The sequence below is a fragment of the Mus pahari genome, chromosome 16 (assembly GCF_900095145.1).
Source record: "Mus pahari chromosome 16, PAHARI_EIJ_v1.1, whole genome shotgun sequence".
Lineage (NCBI taxonomy): Eukaryota > Metazoa > Chordata > Mammalia > Rodentia > Muridae > Mus > Mus pahari.
Genome location: NC_034605.1, coordinates 2001853 through 2023366, shown reverse-complemented (window position 1 = coordinate 2023366; position 21514 = coordinate 2001853). Strand labels below are relative to the sequence as shown.

The 21514-nt window shown below is 45.4% G+C and overlaps 1 protein-coding gene across 2 annotated transcripts in view; it reads left to right on the top strand.

The window, feature by feature from the left end:
- The first annotated feature begins 4093 nt into the window (after positions 1–4093).
- Optn (optineurin) overlaps positions 4094–21514 on the top strand; it is a 44681-nt gene continuing 27260 nt past the window's right edge. For both annotated transcript variants that reach the window (XM_029547689.1, XM_021215935.2), the window contains exons 1-3: positions 4094–4243; positions 13093–13269; positions 14647–14849. In XM_029547689.1, coding sequence (XP_029403549.1) covers positions 13104–13269; positions 14647–14849 — 369 coding nt within the window. In that variant the 5' untranslated portion in view covers positions 4094–4243; positions 13093–13103. The remainder of the gene's footprint in view (positions 4244–13092; positions 13270–14646; positions 14850–21514) is intronic.

Below are 21514 nucleotides of genomic sequence, written 5' to 3'. Positions count from 1 at the left end.
CTGGTCTATAGAGTTCCAGGACAGCCAGGACTACACAGAGAAACCTTGTCTCGAAAACAAAACAAAACAACGACAACAACAAAAAAAAAATGTTCATTGCTGGTAGAGCACAGTAATTACCTCAGATATAACATGACTTAGCTCTTCTTTAGTTATTTTTGTTTGCTTTAATTATTTTGGTTAATACACCTGGACCATGGTCAAGGGCATGGGAAATCTCAAGTGTGCTGCCAAGGCAGATGTGACCATTCAGAGGAGCAGGGCTGAGGGTTGAAAACTGTCGAAGCAAACACAAAATAGAGTCATTTCATGTTATCACAGTGATGGGAAAGAAACTGAGACACTGAGCTGTAAGACTGTGATGAGCCTTAGCTACCTGGGACACCTCCCCCACCCGAGTGAACCATGTGGAGCTGGAGATCAACGCAAAAGCAAGAGGAGTTTATTGTTCCAGTGCACTTTGGTTGTCCTACATGCAAAGGAGAGGCAATGACCCCAGGCCAGTTTTTGTTTTGTTTTGTTTGTTTTTACAGTTTTCAGGGGTAGAATAGAGCAACAGCAACTAGGCACAATATGATTGGCAGAACAGTGTGACGTTTAAACTGATTGGTCCTTAGAGAATGAGGTAGCAAGGACTTCCCTTGTCTGCAGGTGGCCCCTGTGGTCTTTCTGGGGGACGTAATCAGCCTCTCCTGGAGGCGAGGGGTGCCTACATGCTCCATGACCTCTCTCTTCCAGGAGAGGAGGGGTCTGGTGGAACTTTCCAAAGTTCCTGAGCTGACCTCTTCAGAATGACTCCACTTTATTTTCTGCCCGGCATGTTAGGATCCAGCTCAGGAGTTCAGTCCAGAACAATGGTGACATGTAATTTTTTTAAGATTTATTTATTTATTATATGTAAGTACACTATAGCTGTCATCCAGAAGAGGGTGCCAGATCTCATTACAGATGATTTTGAGCCATCATGTGGTTGCTGGGATTTGAACTCAGGACCTTTGGAAGAGCAGTCAGTGCCCTTAACCAATGAGCCATCTCTTCAGCGCAACATGTAATTTTTAACATGTGACTCATTCCAGGAACTCTTAACCATCCTCAAGTAGTAGGTGACTTCAGAACCATGAATTTCAGGCATTGTAAAGGAGCCATTTGTATATAGTTTATAGAACATTGCACCTCCTGAGGTTCTGAAGCAGCTCTTGCATGAATTAACTAATGTAAAGCAGGACATGGTGTCGAATGCCTTTAATCTCAGAACTGGGGATAGGAGGGTAGCAGAAGCAAGCAGATCTCTGTCAGTTCTAGGCTAGCCTGGCCTACATAGCAAGTTTCAAGCCAGCCAGGGCTGTTCAATGACACTTTGTCAAAGAAGAAAATGGAGTGGGGGAGGGAGAGAGGAAGAAAAGAGGTGAAGGTGAAGAAAAGGCCAAAGCAGAAGCAACAACCACTGCCACCTCAGCTCTAGCACCCCCAACAGGCTGGGCTGGGAATATGCTAAGTAAACACCTCAGCTCTAGCACCCCCAACAGGCTGGGCTGGGAATATGCTAAGTAAACACCTCAGCTCTAGCACCCCCAACAGGCTGGGCTGGGAATATGCTAAGTAAACACCTCAGCTCTAGCACCCCCAACAGGCTGGGCTGGGAGTATGCTAAGCAAGCACCTGGAAGTCCAAGAGGACTGCTGCAAGTTCCAGGTCAGCAAATGTCATCCTAAACTATGATTTGAGACACTGGGGAAAGGAGTATATGTAATTATAGGTGTGTATAATCACTACATAAATATGTATATATATATGTAAATATAGATATGGTTCGTCACTTTCAGTTTTGATTCTTCAAGGTGATCCAGAGAAGTCCTTATAGTCACTTGCAGAATCACGCCAGGTCGGAGGAGAAGATGACTTCTGGTCCAGGGTGTGGCACTGTGGTCATCTTGGATAACTGCCCAAGAATGATGCACAGAAAGATAAACGTTGTGGAGATTGTGTAGCTAAGTACGGAGAGAGAGGGAGGGAGAGAGGGAGCGGGGGGGGGGGCACTGTGGAGTATGTTGCAGGAAGAACAGATTGTCAGAGGGCACCTAAGCCAGGGTGGCCTCTTCCCTGCATTCTCAGTGTCCCCGATTGTCACTGTACTTCGCCTCACCATGGCTTAAAATAGAGTCAAAAGAGAAAGTTATAAGAACTCAGTTTAACTATCTGTGAGGGTAGGAGGGGAGAAGAGAGGAAAGGGGAGGAAGGGGAAGAAAGGGGAACCAGAGAAGAGGGCGTTGTAACCCAGACTGGCCTTGAACTCAGGTCAGTCTTAGGAGTAGTCAAAGACAATCTGAACTTCTGCTTCTCCTGAGCCTTAGCGTTCCATCAATACAGGATTCCAGTAAGTGCTATTGTGTGGTTCTTAAGATGCTGGGAATCAAATCCAGAGTTTTTTAAATGCTGGGCAAGAATTCTACCAACTACATCATCAACTCAAGAGTTTCTCGCTATCTAAACACTTGGGGAAAGGAGGCCTCTAGGAAGGAGGGAGGAGGACACACCCCAACTCCACCGGCAACAGAATCTTCTATCTTAGGAGCACTTCCAGACCTTGTCCTACATAACTCCCCATCTAGCAGTTTATACCTACCTGTTAAAATGCATTTTAATAATAAGCCGTTAAACATGACTGTTGCCTTGAGTTCTGCAAGCTGCATGGCAAATTAGTAAAGCCCAACAAGGACATTCAGCAAACCCCAATGTACAGCAGGCTAGTGGGTCAGCCGCTCAGGAAAAACAGCCTGGGGCTTCCCGTTGGCACTGGAAGGCTCAGTCAGATCTGCAGGGTGGCATTCTTACCTGTGGGACCTGCCACCACATGCAGGGACATGGTGTCAGAACTCAGTAGAACAAAAGGACATTTGGCCAATATCCCCCTGCAAATACAACTAGGTGGTGGTGGAGAGGCATGACAAGGGTTCACAGAGTCTTCTGTGTTGATTGTGGAGACTATCATAAAAATTACAAGTCCTCATCTCCCCCCACCCCGCCCCACCCCCAACACAGCTTTCCAGACCTTCTCTGTCTAGCTTTAGGGTTAACATATGAGACCAAGTCTTGGAACAGACAGCAGGTGATCCGGACTATGCAATTAGATGAGCTGGGTTGAGCTGTCTCTTGCTGTGTTGGTGAAGATCCCGACCTCTCCTTCCAACCTGTGTGCAATCACAGCCATGCGTTCCTTATCTCTCCTTTCATCAGTAATCAAAATTCTTCCCTGGTTATGACATCTCTTTGACCTTGAGCACAAAACCTAATCTCATGCTGTCTTCTGAGCCACCCAGGAGCTAGCCCGAGTTTCTACCTAGTTACCTTCCACTGGGGTCTGGTTGTCAAGGCAACGCTTTGCCTGGAGCTCACCCTTCCGATCAAATGCCATCTGTGTCCTGCGATGCCACCTTGCTGATGCCCAGGGGCTGGGAATGCAAACTAGGAGGTTTCTCTATTATTTTCTAGCTTTGCATTCTAGTCTAAGTAGAGGCATCCTCCGGAATGGTAAAACACCGTCACAAGTTAAGACTGCTTCCTGAGTGTAATCCGAATCAATCCATCAGTCTCACCTGCCTGGGTCATCTGATGCAGCTATATGTTAATTGATCTAGGAGAACAAGAGCTCAAACACATTTTGCATTGTCTTTCTTTTCTTCTTTGGTTTTTAATTAAAGCCTCCAAAAGAGGACAAGGATCAGTGGGAGGGTATGCCTAGTTGTAAGGTTTAAATACACACTCAGGTAGGAGTGGGCGGAGAAGCAGAGAGACAGAAAGATGAAGGCCTTGCTTTGAGGATGCCTGAGACCCTTCCGAAGGACTCAGAGACCCCATGTGATTCTGATCTTTCTCTATAGACCAGAGAAGCCCGACTCCGTCCATTTGGTCTGATAAATAGTTTATTGTAGTTAACTCCTCCTCTCTGACTCTTGAACCGGGGAGATAGACCCCGGGGCTCAGGAAGAGCTACAGAGGGGCGGAGCGTTGGGCGTGGTTTTCAGGGGCGTGACCGAGTGGGCGTGGTCTGGGAAATTCCCCGGCTAGGGCGGGAGCGGGCTCTGCGGTCAGCTGAGCGGCGCCCGGCGGGTCGCGAGGCCGCGCGTCACCGTCCTGCTGCCCGGTCGCCGCCCCCCGGCTGGTCCCTGGCGGGCGTCGGCATCCAGAGCTTTGGGACAAAATGCCAACGAAGCAGTGACCTGAGAGGAGAGGATCCCTGTGGCCGGTGAGCCGGGCCGGGGGTGGCAGGCGCTGGCTGAGCGCGGCGGCTCTCCCCAGCGGACTCCACTCTATCCTGGCAGCGGTTCTCGCTGTCGCCGTCTCCCGGAGCCTGCCGCGGGAAGGGTGACGAAGCTGGGGCGGCCCTCCTGTAGGACGGCTGTCCTGAGAAGGCTTCCGAGGCCCAGACAGACCCTGACCTGGTGTGGCAGGGGCGGCGGGGATGGAGGTGGGGGTGGGGAGCGACGGCCACCCCAGAGGACACCCCTCTTCCACCGGGATAGTAAAACACAGTCTTGGCTGACCGCAGGTGACTTCCAGTTCAAGTCACCGAGGTGGTTTGAAGGTGATGTCCCAGGTTGAGAGTGATTAAGCAAGCAGTCAGTTCATTTTAAGGAGGAAGTGGTTAAGGTACTGTTTCAAGGAATGAAGGTACTCTGAATGAGGTCGCCCAGGAACAGTGAAGAATAGAGAGACCCCTTGCCAAAGTGACAGGCTTACAGAAGGGTATATCAACTGTTGTGTCTATCTGGGAGAGTGTGCTATATCCATGCATGTATATACACTCGTGGGGGGGGGGGTGAGGAGGGAATGTAATATAATAAGAATGAATTTTAAAAAGCTGAGAAGTTTGAAGGAGTTGTTTTTACCACAGGCAATGTGTAAATTGGAGGCAGTAAACAAGCCTCAGAGGGAGATGAAACCCAGCACCCGATCTGGCCTGCACTGTCAGCACTCCTGTGTAGGAATGTATGCCTCAAGTATTTAAGGTTGAAATGGCAAATCTTATGGAGAATCTCAAGAAAATCACGTAAGGCAGGCAGTACTGGGTCACTTGCACCTTCAGAACTGAATCCAAAGCTGTCCTTTAACCCAAAGCAGCCACTTTGTTCTTTTGACCTAGGGAGAGAAGTTAGGAGCCTATCACCTATTGCCCGAAGGCTGATAATGGGGTAGATGTGAACAGAGCAAAGGCCACTGCCAGAGATTGCCTTGGATTTGATTAGACAAAGGAAGTTTCACTGTGGATAGTGTGTGTGTGTGTGTGTGTGTGTGTGTGTATTTGATTTGTTTATAGTGAGCCGGTTTGAGCAGTACTTTAGTTAGTGTGCAACACCGTGAAAGTAGTTATAGTTTTTACAACCGGCCTGTAAATTGTGTGGGGGAGGGGAGGGGAGGGGAGGGGAGAGAGAGAGAAAGAAAGAGTCAGTCTTTTTNTCTGTGTAGCTCTGGCTGTCCTGGAACTCACTCTGTAGACCAGGCTGGCCTCGAACTCAGAAATTCACCTCCCTCTGCCTCCCAAGTGCTGGGATTAAAGGCATGCGCCACCACGCCCGGCCGAGAGTCAGTCTTGAAAGGAGTTGGTTATCACCTTCCTCCTGGTTAGTATTGAACCCCCTCATTTAAGCAGCACATACTCGTTCGGCCGTGAACTATACTTACTAGTCCCCAAATCCGCTTGCCTGTGGTTTTGTTATAGACCCTTAGCATGTTGATGAATTCTTTGGATTTTCTGTAAAATCAAAATCCAAAAGAAAAGAAAGTAAGCCCTTTAAATTTTATTATACTTATTATTTCTGTGTTTGTGTGAGAGGGTGTTGATGCTTGTATGCGTGTGCCTGTCATGGTGTTCATGGGGACCGCAGGGGGACGGTCTTTGAGAGATCCATGATTCAATTCAGGACATCAGGTTTGGCAGGAAGAACCTTTATCCACCGAGCCATCTCTCTGACCTGTAGAATCTGTTTTGTTTTGATTTTGAGAAAGGGGTCTCACTATGTCTACCTGGCTGGTCGGAAATTCCTTTCATAGACCAAGCTGACCTTGAACTCACAGAGATCTGCTTTGTTTTTGCCCCTCAAGAGCTGAGATCAAAGGTGTGTTCCACTATGCCTTCCAAAATCTATTTTTCTTAATTAAATTTATTAAAGCTTTTCTCGCTTCAGGTTTGGCGTGGGTTTGATAAAAAGATAACAGAATATAGATATAGATATATCCAGACCCTTTGCCGTGGTAGAGAAAAACATTGACATTGATGTCTATGACTAAGTAAGCCCAGAACCTGATTTGAAAAATAAGTTTTAAAAGATGCCTTCAAGAATCTGGATGTGAGCATCATAGAACTGCAGGAAACTCATAACAGTCCTAATGTGTGCAGTTTGTGCTCGCACAGAAGAGAGCATTTTACAGGTGTTAAAAGAGACCTCAGTAAGTTGTGTTTGTCATTTCAGCATTAGCCCAGAGGCTGCTGTGTGCCAGTCTCTAGTAAGAAAAAGACGGGAGAGAAAGTAGATGATAGAAGGCTGGCAGTGATTGCTAGGAGGGCTGGGGCACCGGAAATACAAATGGTTCTTAGGTACTCAAAAGCATTGCTTCTCCACAAAATGTCATCCCTGAGATGGACTTTGAAATTCTCCCAGGGACAAGAGCCAGACCTCGCCCAGACAGAGGGCACAGAAGAGGCAAGGACACGGGGGTGAAGAATGCATGGAACTGTGAGCCCTTTGGTGTAGTATTTGTGGCTTTGTGATAGCCCAGAACCTGAAAATAAATACAAATATGTTCCTCTCATAAACCTCAACAGCAGTGCGCTCGAAATGGAGAGCGAGGAATGCCTAAAACTCACTCAACAAGGACATAGCAATTTGTTTTCTTGTGTGTGTCGCAAAACTGGGGACAGAGCAGTAGACACAATAGGCGAGAAGTGAACATTGCCAATCATAGGCCAAATAAAAGCCCAAGCTTCAGCCTTTAAGGATGGAGGGGAGATGGAAGCGCTTTGAAGGAAGAAGTGACCCATCTTGATGATTCCTTTGGATTTGGGAGACGGGGGAATGGAAAGAAGGAAGCCTTACTTCCATGTTCCTGCCTTCAAAACTGGGTTAAGTCTGTATTTTCTGTGTATGGCATGGTGTAACCTCACTAGTAGCATTCCTAGTAAGCCACAGCGAGGTTCCTTTTACTCGAGCAGTAAGATGTATATGTCTCCCACCTTTTCTTTTCCAAGCAGATAATGCGTTTAGTCATCTGCTCATGGAATCTACTCAACCTCCCATTAATTACAGTTATATACTTATTCTGTCAGTATGTGTGTGGATGCACACATACCATCGCACCTACGAGGAAGACTCAAGACAGCTGAGAGGCAGCTTCTGTCTTTGTGACTTGTGGATCCCGGGGATCAAACTGAGGTGGTCAGGTTTGACATCAAGTGCCTTTACCTGCCAGCCAGCTTCCTAGCCTCCTTTAGCCCCTTTTGTGAATGGAAACTACAATTTACCATAGCCAGCTATCAGTTCTCTTTTGGAAACAGGTTTTCATTGTTTAAAACTAGTGTACCAAAAACAAACAAACAAACAAAAACTAATGTACCAGGGCTGACGAGATGGCTCAGCAGAAAAAGAACACTTTCTGCTCCTCCAGAGGACCTAAGTTTTATTGTTCCCAGTACCTACTTCAGGCAGCCCCAGCTCCAGGGAATCTAATGCCTCTGGCACCTGAGGGTACCTGCATTTACATTCACATACCCACATGGGAACACACATACCTTCACACAAATAAATAATAAAAATAACTATTAAAAAGGAAAAAAATTAATTGGCTTATGCAAGGATTGAGCCTGATAGTACTTCATCCGTAAATCTGAAAACTCATTTACATCAGGGAAAAAGGAATGAGCTCATTTTGCATCCAGCATCCAGTGGATGGAAGTTGGCATAAGTCAGACGGTGCTAGCAGACAGCCTTCTGGCTGTCAGAGCCATCCTATAGTGGAAGAGACAGCGCCTGCTGGGGGAGAGTCGGGGCGGGACTTGACTCATGTGGCCCATCACTCAAGCATCTAAGCCTACTCTGTGCAACCTTGTGTCACGGAAACCACACGGACATTCTTACAGTGAATAAGAAGTCAGAGTGGATTAAGGCCAACTCAGGAATGAGATTACGCCCATGTCTGTGAGGTCAGGTCATTAATTACTTGACCCCTGGGTACGTACGGGTGTGCGTGGTTAGGGACTCGGGGAGCAGACCTAGGGAAGAGAAGCTGGAGCTTTGGCTCTGACTTTCTGCCTTGCTAGTTCACGTCTTTCTTGTTAGTGAAACCTTGACAAATCCTGCCTTCATTGTTAAGTATCTTCTGTTTGTTTACTCTGAATCTGGGTTAGCTGTGTCCCCCAGGCTGGCCTAGAACTTCTGGCAGTCCTAGCTTTCCTACCTAGAGCTGGGATTATAGACTTGCACAGTCACGCAGGCCTAAAATGTTTTGGCTTGCTAGTCTCATGCTAACACACTCTGTCTGTCTGTCTGTCTGTCTGTCTGTCTGTCTGTCTCTGTCTCTCTCTGTCTCTCTCTCTCTTTCTCTCTTTCTCTCTCTCTTGCCTTATACTTCAATGGTCTTATACTTCAATGGTATACTTCAATGCTCACCTTGTATTCCAGGTTATCCTCAAACTCAAGCCCATCCTTCTGCCTCAGCTTGCCAAGTACTGGGTTATAGACGTGTACCACCTTCCCCTTCTTACTGAATATGTTTGCCTAGAAATAGTACTTCGTACCCAGGTCAGGTGGATTTTTATGAGGAATTGTTGTTAGAGGGACCCTTGCAATAAATACTCCTTTCCAGTTATAATCTCTGGGGATACATAGAGAGATATAAATATGTATTTCTGTGTTTGCTCCGTTTAATGTAGTTCAAGGGGAACTCCATGACTCGGACATTCAGGCACCAGGGAGGTGGTTTAACAAAATAAGACTTGCTGCTCAGCTTGATGATCTGATTTCTGTCCTTGGAACCCAGATGGTGGAAGGAGAGAAAAAGGCTGTCGTCAGAACCCCACATAGACTGCAGGCATGGTGCTGTGATTGCTCATGTGCTGGGGTGTGTGTGTGTGTGTGTGTGTGTGTGTGTGTGTGTGTGTGAGCATGCATGAAGTCCCTCTGTCTCTCTCTCACTCACACACACACATACACACAGACAATAGTGTATGTACCTGTAGATAGATAGATAGATAGATAGATAGATAGATAGATAGATAGATAGATAGATAGACAGACAGACAGGATAAAAGTGTTTAGATACTTTAGAGATTTAAGCCTTCTGCTATTACAGTCTACCAGTAGATATTTCATATGTGTACCATATAATGATAATCCATATTGTTACCTTTAAAGCACTCAAAAATCCTGCAACATCCTGTGAGACTTCCACTATTACTAGAAATTGCTTTTAGTAAAATGGTGGTAGAATTTGAACACTCACATTTGCTGTATATGCTGGCTTCTTAGTCACCATGACATTTGAATTATGGTATTCATTTTCCTAACACCATTTGACAGCAGTGTGACTAGGTGAGTATATATTTGTAAGAATGACCAGGGTGATGGCAGGGCTGACAGAGGGTGGGGGTCGTGAGGAATACTGAGCATGCCTGTGTTGAAGGGTGCACATGGAACTGTGATCTTTCTAGAAAGTTAAGCATATGTTTTAGAGTCATTGAGCTGAGAACTGTGAGGAGTCAGTAAATAGCCTGTGGAGGTCAGGTGCCTCCCAAGGCCACGCACTGGGCTGTTCTTCCACTGTCTCACCTAGCACAGCCCTGGTTTTGTTTGGTTTTGTTTGGTTTTGTTTTGAATGTCCTTGCAGAGTATGAGCAACCTGTGCCAGGTATAGAAGGCTTGCTGGAACTGTAAAGAGCAAGGCCAGTATTATTGTGGCTGAGTCTGTAGGCTGAGGGGAGGTGCAGATGGGAGGCCGAGGGGCAGAGACAGCTAAGCAGACTCCCTCCCCGTTCCTGGAGCCTTCTACTTCGCTCCTTCGTCCTTCTCAGCTCTGTTCCTCCCCCTCCCTTCTTTCCTTTCTTTTGATAAAACCATAAAGAGATCATTTGTTGCTGGACCTAAGTGCGGTGGCATGCCTGTTATCCCAGCACTGAGGAGGCTAAGGCAGGAAGTTTACCAGAGCTAGCCTCTGTCTAAAAAAAAAAAAATAGAGACTGAGAGACATTAATTTATGAATATAAGATGGAACTAAACACATTTTCTAGATGTCTGTTTATTACATTTTAAAAATCTGTTGAGATGGACATAGTGGCTTATCTTTTTTTTTAATTTTTTTATTATTATTTTCCTTATTTACATTTATATCTTTTAATCTCAGTCAGCAGTCAGCATGTGGAGGCAGGAGGATCACCATGAGTTCAAAAGCAATTGGCTGTACATAATGAGTCCTAGGCTAACCTGGGCTATAGACTGAGGCCTTGTTGATAAAAGCAAAGATAAAAATAAAATCAAAGTACAATGTTGAGTGTAGGAATAGCTCAGTAGAGCACTCGCTAGTATTCATAAGTCCCTGGGTTCTGCCACTGGCATCTGCTTCCCAGCACACAATCTGTCAAACGCTTTATGGCTTTTTCAGATTAAATATTTCAGTAAATTTTACTATTGCTCAAAAAAAACATTTTTATGAAATGTAGTCACCAATATCATTATGTACAAAAATAAAATGTTTAATGAATTTTTTCTCTATGTATGCATATGTAGGCATACATGTCTAGGTGCACATCTGAAGTTGACATCAGGCATCTTCCTTGGTTGCTGTCTACTTTATTTATTGAGGCAGGATGTCTTCACTGAACCCGAAACTCACAAATGACAACTAGTGTAGCTGTCCAGCTTGCCCCAGGAGCCCATCTCTGCCTCCCAAACGCTGTGATCACAAGAAACCAGCGTGTCTTCCTGGCTTTTTATGGGTCCTGGGGATCCAAACCCCAGTCCTTGTGCTTGCACAGTGGGCACTTGAGCCCCTGGACCATCTCCTCGGCTCCCTTCATTGATTTTGCAGGGGCAGGTTTAAACCATGTAGCCCGCAATGGCCTGAGACTCGTGATCCTCCTGCCCCAGCCTCCTAAGGCAATGAATAAGTGTCCACGCTCATACTTAGCTGCAAAAGTGAATGTTACAGAAAATCAGAAACACTGCTTTACCCAGAAAGGGTGTAGGGATGGCATCTTAAATCAGTTCAGTTAGGAAAAACCTATATCCACACGAGGCGCACAAGTGAGCAATGCCTGGCCGGTGCTCCCCTGGAAGTCACCATTCTCCTATGTACTTCTTGGGACGATTTTCTTCTAGCCAGGTGCTTTAAGTAACGCTTGATTCACCTACAGGTTCTTCAGTCTAGAAGCAGTGCACCAGACCCTTGCTTGACTTTAGAGAACTCACAGAGAGCCCAGGATGGCACCTCCTGTGGGCATAGAAAGCAGCTCTTGTTCTGTGCATCTGGTCTTATTTTCATATGTGGGCATGAAGCATTCGCACATAGGTTATGATGTGGTTGTGTGGCAGGAAGGGTGGTTAGCATCCTTCCAGACTGGTTTCATAATAGACTGCAACTCAATGGAACCATAAAGCACTTAATCATGAACAGCTGGCAGGCTGAGAGCAACGCCGTCTCCCCAGTTAGAAATAAGATTGTGTACCAGGGCTGTGGCTCAGTTGTGGAGTGTTTAACTAACATGCCCGATGTTCTAGATTCAATTCCTGTTGAGAGCAGGCGAGCTCACCAACACGTGCCCATGTCCCCGGTGAAGAAGCCGCCTGCCTTTTTTGGCACCCGTTAGCACCAGTTCATCACAGTTGTGGGACAAGCACCATTTGTTGCATAGTTTTGTTTTAAATTATAGTTATTAGAGATAAAGTTTTTTTTTTAAAAGATTCTTGTGACTCTGTGTCCATGTAAATTTATGCCATGTGTATATGTGTGTCTGTGGAGGCCAGAAGAGTTCAGGCCAATCCCCTGGAGCTGGTAATGGGCAATTTTGAGCCATCTGACATGGGTGCTAGGAGCCAAAGAGGAGTGAGTGCTTTTAAATACTGAGTCATCTCGCTAGGCCCAAGAAATAATGTTTTTAAAGTCATCTCTCTGCACTTTGTAGAATAGGGCCATTCCCAATGGGAATATCTATTGTTTTCATGAAGTGTGAAGATTAAAAAAATTGTTTGCCTGTGTTTGCCTGAGTGGTAGGTGATAAAGAAGTGGGATTGGCATTTATTCTTACTTCTGTGTTCTCATTGGCATGTCTATGAAATAAAGCCATATCAGTAGAAGTGTTTTCAGGATATACAGTAGGTAACAAGCTGCTTTAGTGTCTTTTGTGTATACACTGATGAATACCGTATCAAAGCCTCAATAAAAATAAAGCTTCACTCACACCTTTTGGGTATTATAAGATGGTCTCTGCACCTCAGCCTTGCTGTGCGCTGCTTCTGACCTTGGGCAAGCTGCTGCACCTGCTTCCTCATGGAATGACCCAGCGTAGGCAGGGGCATGTCTGCAAGACATGTGTTCCAGCACATACTGTGCCTAAGGATTGCCAAAAATAAATATCACCAGCCATTCCTTTTTAATCAAAGATAGAATATGGAGATCTCAATAGCTTTAAATAAATACAAAATATGCTGGGTTTAATAGCTTTCAGTAAGTAAAAACTATGGATATTTTAGTAGCTGTATTGAGGTCTAATTTCCAGGCAATACAATTCACTCAGAAGAAGGCTATTCGGACTTAGGGACTTCAGGGAATCTGGTAGTGATCCTTCACCAAGGCTACAGATATTATCTCTATCATTATTGCAGTCGATACTTCCCACCGCCTTTCTGGGTCCACCCCTTTCTTGCATAGTCTGGTGAAGCTGGGCAGTGTGAACTGGATGTTTAAAGGGAACATCTTTCCAGTGCAACTAGAGGGGAAGCCAGCCACCCTGGGATTCACTGCCTCTCATTCCTGGTGGAATTGTGGGCCTTTCAGAGGCCTGGGGTAGACCACCAGCAGCTATATTTTTAGCTTATGGCTTTTCCGTAGGACCTGTTACCATGTCCCATCAACCTCTGAGCTGCCTGACTGAGAAGGGGGACAGCCCTTGTGAGACCCCAGGAAATGGACCCTCCAATATGGTTCACCCCAGCCTGGACACATTCACCCCTGAGGAGCTGCTGCAGCAAATGAAGGAACTCCTGGTCGAGAACCACCAGCTGAAAGGTGAGCTGGACTGTCCATCCAGACTTTCCACTCAGGAAACACAATCCCTTCTGAAGACACCTTGTCAGTGAGGGCCTTTTTCAGCCTGTTTCCCTACAGAGAAAAACAACAGCACAGCAAGACTTTGGGCAGGGTCTAGGGGGCTTGTTGTTTATGTCTGTTTACAGGTCGGACTAAAAGGCATTCTGTTTCAGGGCTAAGAGTATAGGTCAGTTATAGAGAGCATGCCTAATGACTGTAAGGATCCAGAATGGATCCTTATCACCATACCAAAAAAAAAGTATTCCATCTCAGGAAATAGGATAATGACATTTACCCGTTTAAAAGGAAGTATAGAGGGCTGGAGAGATGGCTCAGTGGTTAAGAGCACAGACTGCTCTTCCGAAGGCCCTGAGTTCAAATCCCAGCAACCACATGGTGGCTCACAACCATCTGTAATGAGATCTGACACCCTCTTCTGGTATGTCTGAAGATAGCTACAGTGTACTCACATATAACAATAAATAAAATCTTTGGGCCAGAGTGAGTAGGGCCCCAGAGCAAGCAGGACCCCAGAGTGAGCAGAGGTCCTGAGTTCAATTCCTAGCAACCACACGATGCCTCACGACTATCTGTATAGCTACAGTGTACTCATATACATAAAATAATTAAATAAATCTTTTTTTTTTTAAAAAAAAAAAGGAAGTATAGCGGATCTACTGTGGTTACAGAGTTAGCTGAAAGCATTCTGAGGTAGGCTCGATGGTGCAGGGCTGTATTCTAGCTCCAGAACAAGGTCTGAGTAGCAGGAGGATTCTAAGTTCAGTGCTAACATGTGCCACATAGCAAATCCAAGGCCTCCTAGACTTCATACATAGTGAAACTGTGTTTCAGGGGAGGGGTTATATTCTGATATCTCAAGCCAAATCATTAACTTTGTAATCAATGAATGATAGGACCTCCCTCAGTCTCTTAGATTTCTAGTCATTAACAGGACTTTATATCCCCAAATTGGTTTTTATTGGGAGATTTTGTTGTCTGGAGACAATGTCTCATATAGACTCCCATGGCCTCCAGCTCATTATGTAGCTGAGACTGACCATGAACTCATTTTCCTACCTCTTGCCTCCCAAGTGTTGGGAGTACAGTCATAAGCCACCATGCCTGGTCTTTCTCATGACATCTAAGGACTAGCAGCAAATGTTCTAGTTTGTCTGTTAGCAAACTCTGCTCACATCATTATGGTCTTTTTTTCTGCTGACATACCCATCCCAGGCCACTCAGGCATGGTTAGATCCAGAGACCCAGCGTATTGAAATGGCCAGAGTGGGGAGGGCTGATTCATGAGATTCCATCCATTCCCTGGTGGGTGACTCCCTCTCTCTGAACCCCAAACAGAAGCCATGAAGCTAAATAATCAAGCTATGAAAGGGCGATTTGAGGAGCTGTCCGCCTGGACAGAGAAGCAGAAGGAAGAGCGCCTGTTGTTTGAGATGCAAAGCAAAGAGGCTAAGGAGCGCCTTAAGGCCCTGAGTGATGAAAATGAGAGGCTGAAGGAAGAGCTTGCAAAATTCAAAGAGAAATCAGAAAAGCCATTTGAAGTGAGTACATGATCCGCATGGGTTTGTTTCCTGAATACATACAGCTGCTGTGCAACAAGCCTTTTTCTGGGGACACACACTTGTCTACTCATCCAGAGGGATCCCATGACAGACCAAAGTAAAGAGCTCACCAAAGTTCCACTTGGTAAACTAACTTTATTAGGGCTACTTGTGGGAATACCAGTGAATGGTTACTTACAGAAGCAGAGATGACTCAAAGACAGATGCATCACCAAGGCCCACCCCAGCATGGGTGACAGCTCACAAAAGCTTGGAACCTTGGAGCTCACTGCACAGCCTGCAGGCAGCTCAACAGGTTGGAATGTCCTTTCTAGGTCTAAACCTCTTCTAAGAGGCTCTCCTGGTTTCTGCTGCTGTCAGGCAACTGCTTCCTCTCATAGTCTTCTCATTGTCTTTATAGCTCAGCTTTCTTCCCTCTAAGGGGGACTCTCAGCTTTTTCTTATTTGTTACTATGGCTGGGAGGGACCTCTAGTAATTCTGGTCAGTTTCAGGGACTTCCCGAAAGGTGTTTTGAGTCTTTGCTTCCCTGCAGGAAGGAATGTTTCTATCTGGGAGGAAACTATTACACAAGAGAAGGAGAATCTTCTTAGTCTGGACTGTCAGATCACAAAGTTCCATGGTTCAGGCTGGACTGGTGTTTTACATGGTCTTGGAAGCAGTGTGGGTTTGCTGGAAACACTGGCTCGGTCACATGTAATCTTTGTTGGGGAAGATATTTAGAAGGGCAGAGCTGGGGAGATGGCCTCAGCTGAGGAGATTGCTTGCCATGCAATCATGAAGGTCTGCTCTCTGACACTTGTGTAATATCTGGAATCAGGGATGCATATCTGTAAATTCAGCACTAGGGGCCAAGATAGGCAGACCCCTGAAATTTGTTGGCCAGCTAGCCGAATCAGTGAGCTCCAGGTTCAGAGAGACAGACAGACAGACACACACACACACACACCAAGACCAAGAGACCGAGACCTTGTTTCAAAAAACAAAATAAGATGGACAGTGATCTAGGAAGACACCCAGTGTCAATCTCTGGCCTCCATAATACACACCCACATGCGTGTGCACCTTCACACATGTGCACATACCCACAAACAGATAAAGACTGAGGCAGGTGGCTGGAGAGTCCAAAGCCAGTCTGAACTACATAGCGAGTTCCAGGCAAGGCTGGGTAGTATGACTCTCACTGTCTCAAAAAACCAAAACTAAAAACATTCATGTTATAAATCGGTGTTTCATATTCATTAAAAATGGTGGGTGGACCTCTGCTTAGAACCACCTGATTGCTAGTCTTTAGTTTTATATCCTTGATATAAACTTAGATTTTACAAGTGTGCCTTGGAATGTTTGCCTTTTGGCCATGTTGTCCTTTAAATGGTGATCAGTCCCTTTATAGTTTGCTTCTGAAGAATGGTTCACAGTGCCGTGTCAGATATACAACACTGACTGCAGGCTGCTGTGCACAGTTAAAGAGGGAAACGGTCACATTTGGCTGACCCAAAGGTCCCGGGAAATTCTTTGACCCCTGATACTGCAGTCAAAGACATTAGCGAAGGACACTTGCTCCCAGCTGGTCCTCCAAGGCCCCGGGTGACACTTAGCCATTTCCTTCCAAGCCTCACACTAACCCTTCAGAGGATGAAGGATGGCGCTGTTTCAGATACTAATGATTTTTCTTGAGAATTTGAGAATTTACTCTGAATTTTATTAATCTCTTTTCTGTGAATGGATAAAAATGGAAACAAAGTAAAACAAACAGAAAGTAATGGGAAAGGCATGATATAGAATAACTTAAAGCATGAAAAGCTACTTAGAAAATATAGAAACACTGTATCAATCGTGTGTGTGTGTGTGTGTGTGTGTGTGTGTGTGTGTGTGTGTGTGTGTGATATAGAAGCCACAGGACAACCTCAGCTGTCATCCTCAAGAAGGCTAGTCTCCCTTTTTTTAAAGATTTATTTACTTATTCCATATATGTGAGTACACTGTCGCTGTCTTCAGACATACCAGAAGAGGGCATCCCATTCCCATTACAGATGGTTGTGAGCCACCATGTGGTTGCTGGGAACTGAACTCAGGACCTCTGGAACCACTGAGCCATCTCTCCAGCCCTAGCCTTCTCCTTTGAGACAGACTCTTTTACTGGCCTGAAGCTCACCAACTAAGCCCCAGGGTCCCCTTGCCTTCACTTCTCTAGCCTTGGATTACAAGCGTGCACCTCTGCATCCGGAGGGAGGAATTTTAATCAGATTGACAGTGAAGATTAGCCACCTCAATTGGCCCATCTTCAGACCAATGGAATGAGTACATGAAAAGACAAAGGAGCTGTATCCCATGAGGCCAATGGCTAGATCTATCTCAAAGGAGGTAAATGCTCTAACAGTGAAGTTGAGGTAGGTCAAAGGGGATAGATGCTAACAGTGGAGCTGAAATAGCTCAAAGTGGGTGGTTGCTAACAGTGGAGTTGAGGTAGCTCAGAGAGGGTAGATGCTAACAGTGGGGTCCAGATATTGATCAGAGAGATAAACCATGTTGGTTTTAGTGCAAACAATGGAGAACACCAATAGTAAAACAAAGGGGAATTTAAAGAGTTCTCTTATAAAGTGTTTTATGGCCAAATAACTGGATTCATAATTTCCCACAGGTTACTAGGAGATACCTATGATTTAGGAAAACAAAATTAACCCAATAATGTGAGATTCTAATATCATGGCCTTCTATCCCAGGCCTTCAGACACTTGTTGAAAGCAGTTTCCTTCCCTTCTAACAAGTATGGTTGTAGACTACTTTTTAATTAATTTATTCATTCTTTTTCATACCATATATCCTGAACCCAGTCTTCACTCCCTCCACTTCTTCCAGTCCCTCTCCCTACAGTTGAGATTAAGAAACCAGGTCGGCTGGGGGCTGGTGAGATGGCTCAGTGGGTAAGAGCACCCGACTGCTCTTCTGAAGGTCCGGAATTCAAATCCCAGCAACCACATGGTGGCTTATAACCATCCGTAACGAGATCTGACGCCCTCTTCTGGAGTGTCTGAAGACAGCTACACTGCACTTACATATAATAATAAATAAATAAGCCTTAAAAACAAAAAAAGAAAGAAAGAAACCAGGTCGGGTAGTGGAGCCCAAGGAACCATGTCTCTGAGGCTTCCTGGTTTGTTCTGCTCTAAATGGTTACTCCTTGTTCCTCATTTATTAAGTGAGTATGAATGAGGACTGAGTGAGTTCATTCACGTACAACACCTAGATCAGCCTTTGCCATGGGTCAGTGTATCCATTCTTACCTAGGAATAGTGCATGCATCCCTAGCCTTATGGTGCTTACAGGGGTGTGTGTGTGGATGGATATGGGTGTGAAATATAATTGTTGGTGTGTTTAAGCATACTTAGTTGGGGCAGAAGAGTTAGGAGATAGTAGACAAAGAAATTAAGAAATTAAGCCTAACTTATAAGGGCATGCTGTTGTTGTTGTTGTCGTCGTCGTTGTTGTTTTCTAGTCAGTGATTGGATTAATCTCAAATGTCAGTTACTCCCTCTGCCCTCCTTTCCTCTTCCCTCTCCAGCCCCTCTTTCCCACGACCATACTGTGTAACCCAGGCTGGCCTCACATTAGCCTGAGCTTTCCCAAAGGCTGTAGAATCTTTTTTTTTTTTTTAAGATTTATTTATTGTTATATATAAGTATACTGTAGCTGTCTTCAGACACACCAGAAGAGGGCATCAGATCTCATTACAGATGGTTGTGAGCCACCATGTAGTTGCTGGGATTTGAACTCAGGACCTACGGAAGAGCAGTCAGTGTTCTTACCCGCTGAGCCATCTTGCCAGCCCAAAGCTGTAGAATCTTACTCTTAGATCCGAACCTTCCAACTGGCTGATGTGTTACATGATTTGAGAAGTGGGCTTTGCTGAAAGAATGGTTGCAGTTTTAAGAATCATGTATGATCTCTGTGGAGGGGAAGGAAATGTGTAAGGCTTTGGCTGTACTGACTGGGGCCAACAGAATACTGAGGTGATGAGGCGAGGTTTATTTCTGTTCTTTCCAGATGGTGCAGATGGGACCCTGCCTAGAGCCATCCAGTTTGGGGTTTGGGTTTTAGTTTTATTTGTTGGTTTATTTTTCAAGACAAGGTTTCTCTGTGAGGCATAGGCTGTGTCAGAACTTGCTCTGTAGACCGGGGTGGCCTTGGACTCAAAGATTACCTGCCTCTGCCTCCTAAGTGATAGGATTAAAGGTATGAACCACCGCACCTGGATGCCAGGCTTGTTTGTTTGTTTGTTTTTAAGTTTACTACCTAACAATCCATTCTAGGACTACACTAGTGTGTAGTGAACTGATACATATCTGTGATCCCAGCACTCAGGAGGCTCAGCAGGAGATATGCCACAAGTTCCAGTCCAGCCTGGGCTATGTAATGAGTTCTAGGTCAACCTGGGCACATAGCAAGGCTCTGTCTTAAATAAAAACAATAAAAACAAAACAAAAGGCAGGTGTGGCAATGTGAATTTGTAACCCACACTGGATAAAGACAGGTGTAGGATGGATTCCCTGGCTAGTCAGTCTAGCTGAAATTGTGAGTGCCGGGTTCAGTGGGACACAGTGTCTCAAAATAATAAGCTAAAACTAAAATAAATAAAATAAAAATAAGGCAAGGAAGATATCCTGACCCAGCCTCTTGCCTTGACTCTCCCCAGCATGGGCAAGAGCACCTGCACACATGTGTCACAGGTATGTACCACACACATACACAAAAGCAATACATTTATGCTAGGGTCAGGGTACAGCACAGGGGTAGAGCACTTACTTACCTAACATGCACAAGATCCTGGGTCCAATCTCTAGCACTGAACAAACAAGAAGAAGAAGTCTGTATGAATTCTGGAAAATAGAGAGGTGAAGGGTGAAGACTCCTGATAAAGAAGTCTTTGGTGTACTTCCTGGTTCTAGTTAAAATGGACTCCACACTGTACTGCAATTTTGCTTGTCTGTTTGCTCAGTCTTTTGAGACAGAGTCTCTGCATAGCCCTGGGTGTCCTAGATCAAGCCTGGTTTATAGACCAAGCTGACCTCGAACTCAGAGACCCGCCTGTCTCTGCCTCCCAAGTGCCGGGATTAAAGGCGTGCACCACCACCACCACCCCAGGCTTGTAAAGTTTGTTCCTTTCCTCTGAGCCCTTGCTGAATGCTATCACGTGTGACTCTGGCCTTTCCTTGCAGCCTGACTCCATGTTCACTGGAACCTTCCTGGTTCCCCGGCTAGGGCTAATTCACAAACAAATCATTAACCCAGAGGTTTTTTAAGATTTTGTGGACCACATGGTCCATGGTCAATGAAGGCTCAGAGAAATGGAAAGGCTAAAACTCAGTTCAGCAATGATGAGTACAAGTTTGGATTCACATATTTAAATTACTTATTTAGAGAATTTGTAGATGGTGTTTAATTATGGTATTAACTCCAGAGGAGAATTAAGACTTTTCTTTAAAATCTTGTCTGAAATTTAAGTGAGTGTGAACCAGGTATACTTCTTGTAATTCCCAGACTCAGGACTCAGGCTAAGGCAGGAGGATCATGAAGTCAAGTATAGCCCAGGCTACTGCCTGAGTTCTTGGCCAGCCTGGGCTACATAAAAAGAGACTGACTCAAAAAACAAGTGTGTGTGTGTGTGTGTGTGTGTGTGTGTGTGTGAGAGAGAGAGAGAGAGAGAGAGAGAGAGAGAGAATATGAATGCATGCAAAGTTTGTTTCTCCTGAGGATTTGCATTTGAAGTTTGAAAAGGGGCGTGAAGCACTGTGTCTTGAGATGGAAACCAGGCAGGCCTGGGCGGTCACTGAAGAGACCGTGGACAAGTGCTGCCATACTTTCCTTCTGACCCAAGAAGACTATGGCAGGTACTTTAGAGAGTCGGCTAGGCTCACACCCCTAGTGCTCTGTGAATTCAGCCAGGTCTGTTCTCCCTATGCCCCAGAAAAAAAAGCACCCTGCCCAAACAGGCTTGGTCCCCCATGCTGTCAAATGTCATTATAAGGGGGTGAACCCAGCACAGGTGTTTATACTTCACAGATATGCACTAGTACTTAATGTGCATTACTGATCTTGTATAGGCTGAAATTCAGTCTTTGAGATTTTGTCTTCTTCTCCCTCCCAGATATACTTTTATCAATCTTTTTTTTTCTAAACTTTATTTATTTTATTTATATGAGTACACTGTCGCTGTAGTCAGGCACACCAGAAGAAGGCATCCTTTTACAGATGGTTGTAAGCCACCATGTGGTTGCTGGGAATTGAACTCAGGTCCTCTGGATGAGCAGTCAGTGCACTTAACCACTGAGCCATCTCTCCAGCCCCTACTTTTACTAATTTATAACACTGGCAAGGTTAGAGCAGCCAGCAGCTGGTGTCCTGGGATGACTGCAGACCTTTCCTTATCTTGTCACCACTGAGCCACATGGCATTCTTGGTGCTCTGGCTTCTGGCTGCACAGATGAGTGTGGGGGACATGGAGACTGTGGGTGGGTATGGGGAAGAGAAAGAGTGGAGGCTGAGCTCTAACAGCTCTTGTCCCTGTTTCCTGGAATTTTGAACTACGGTGTCTGCATCTACCTGTCCCGCGCTACCTTCTCGCCAGCAAGAAATGACGCGGCACACA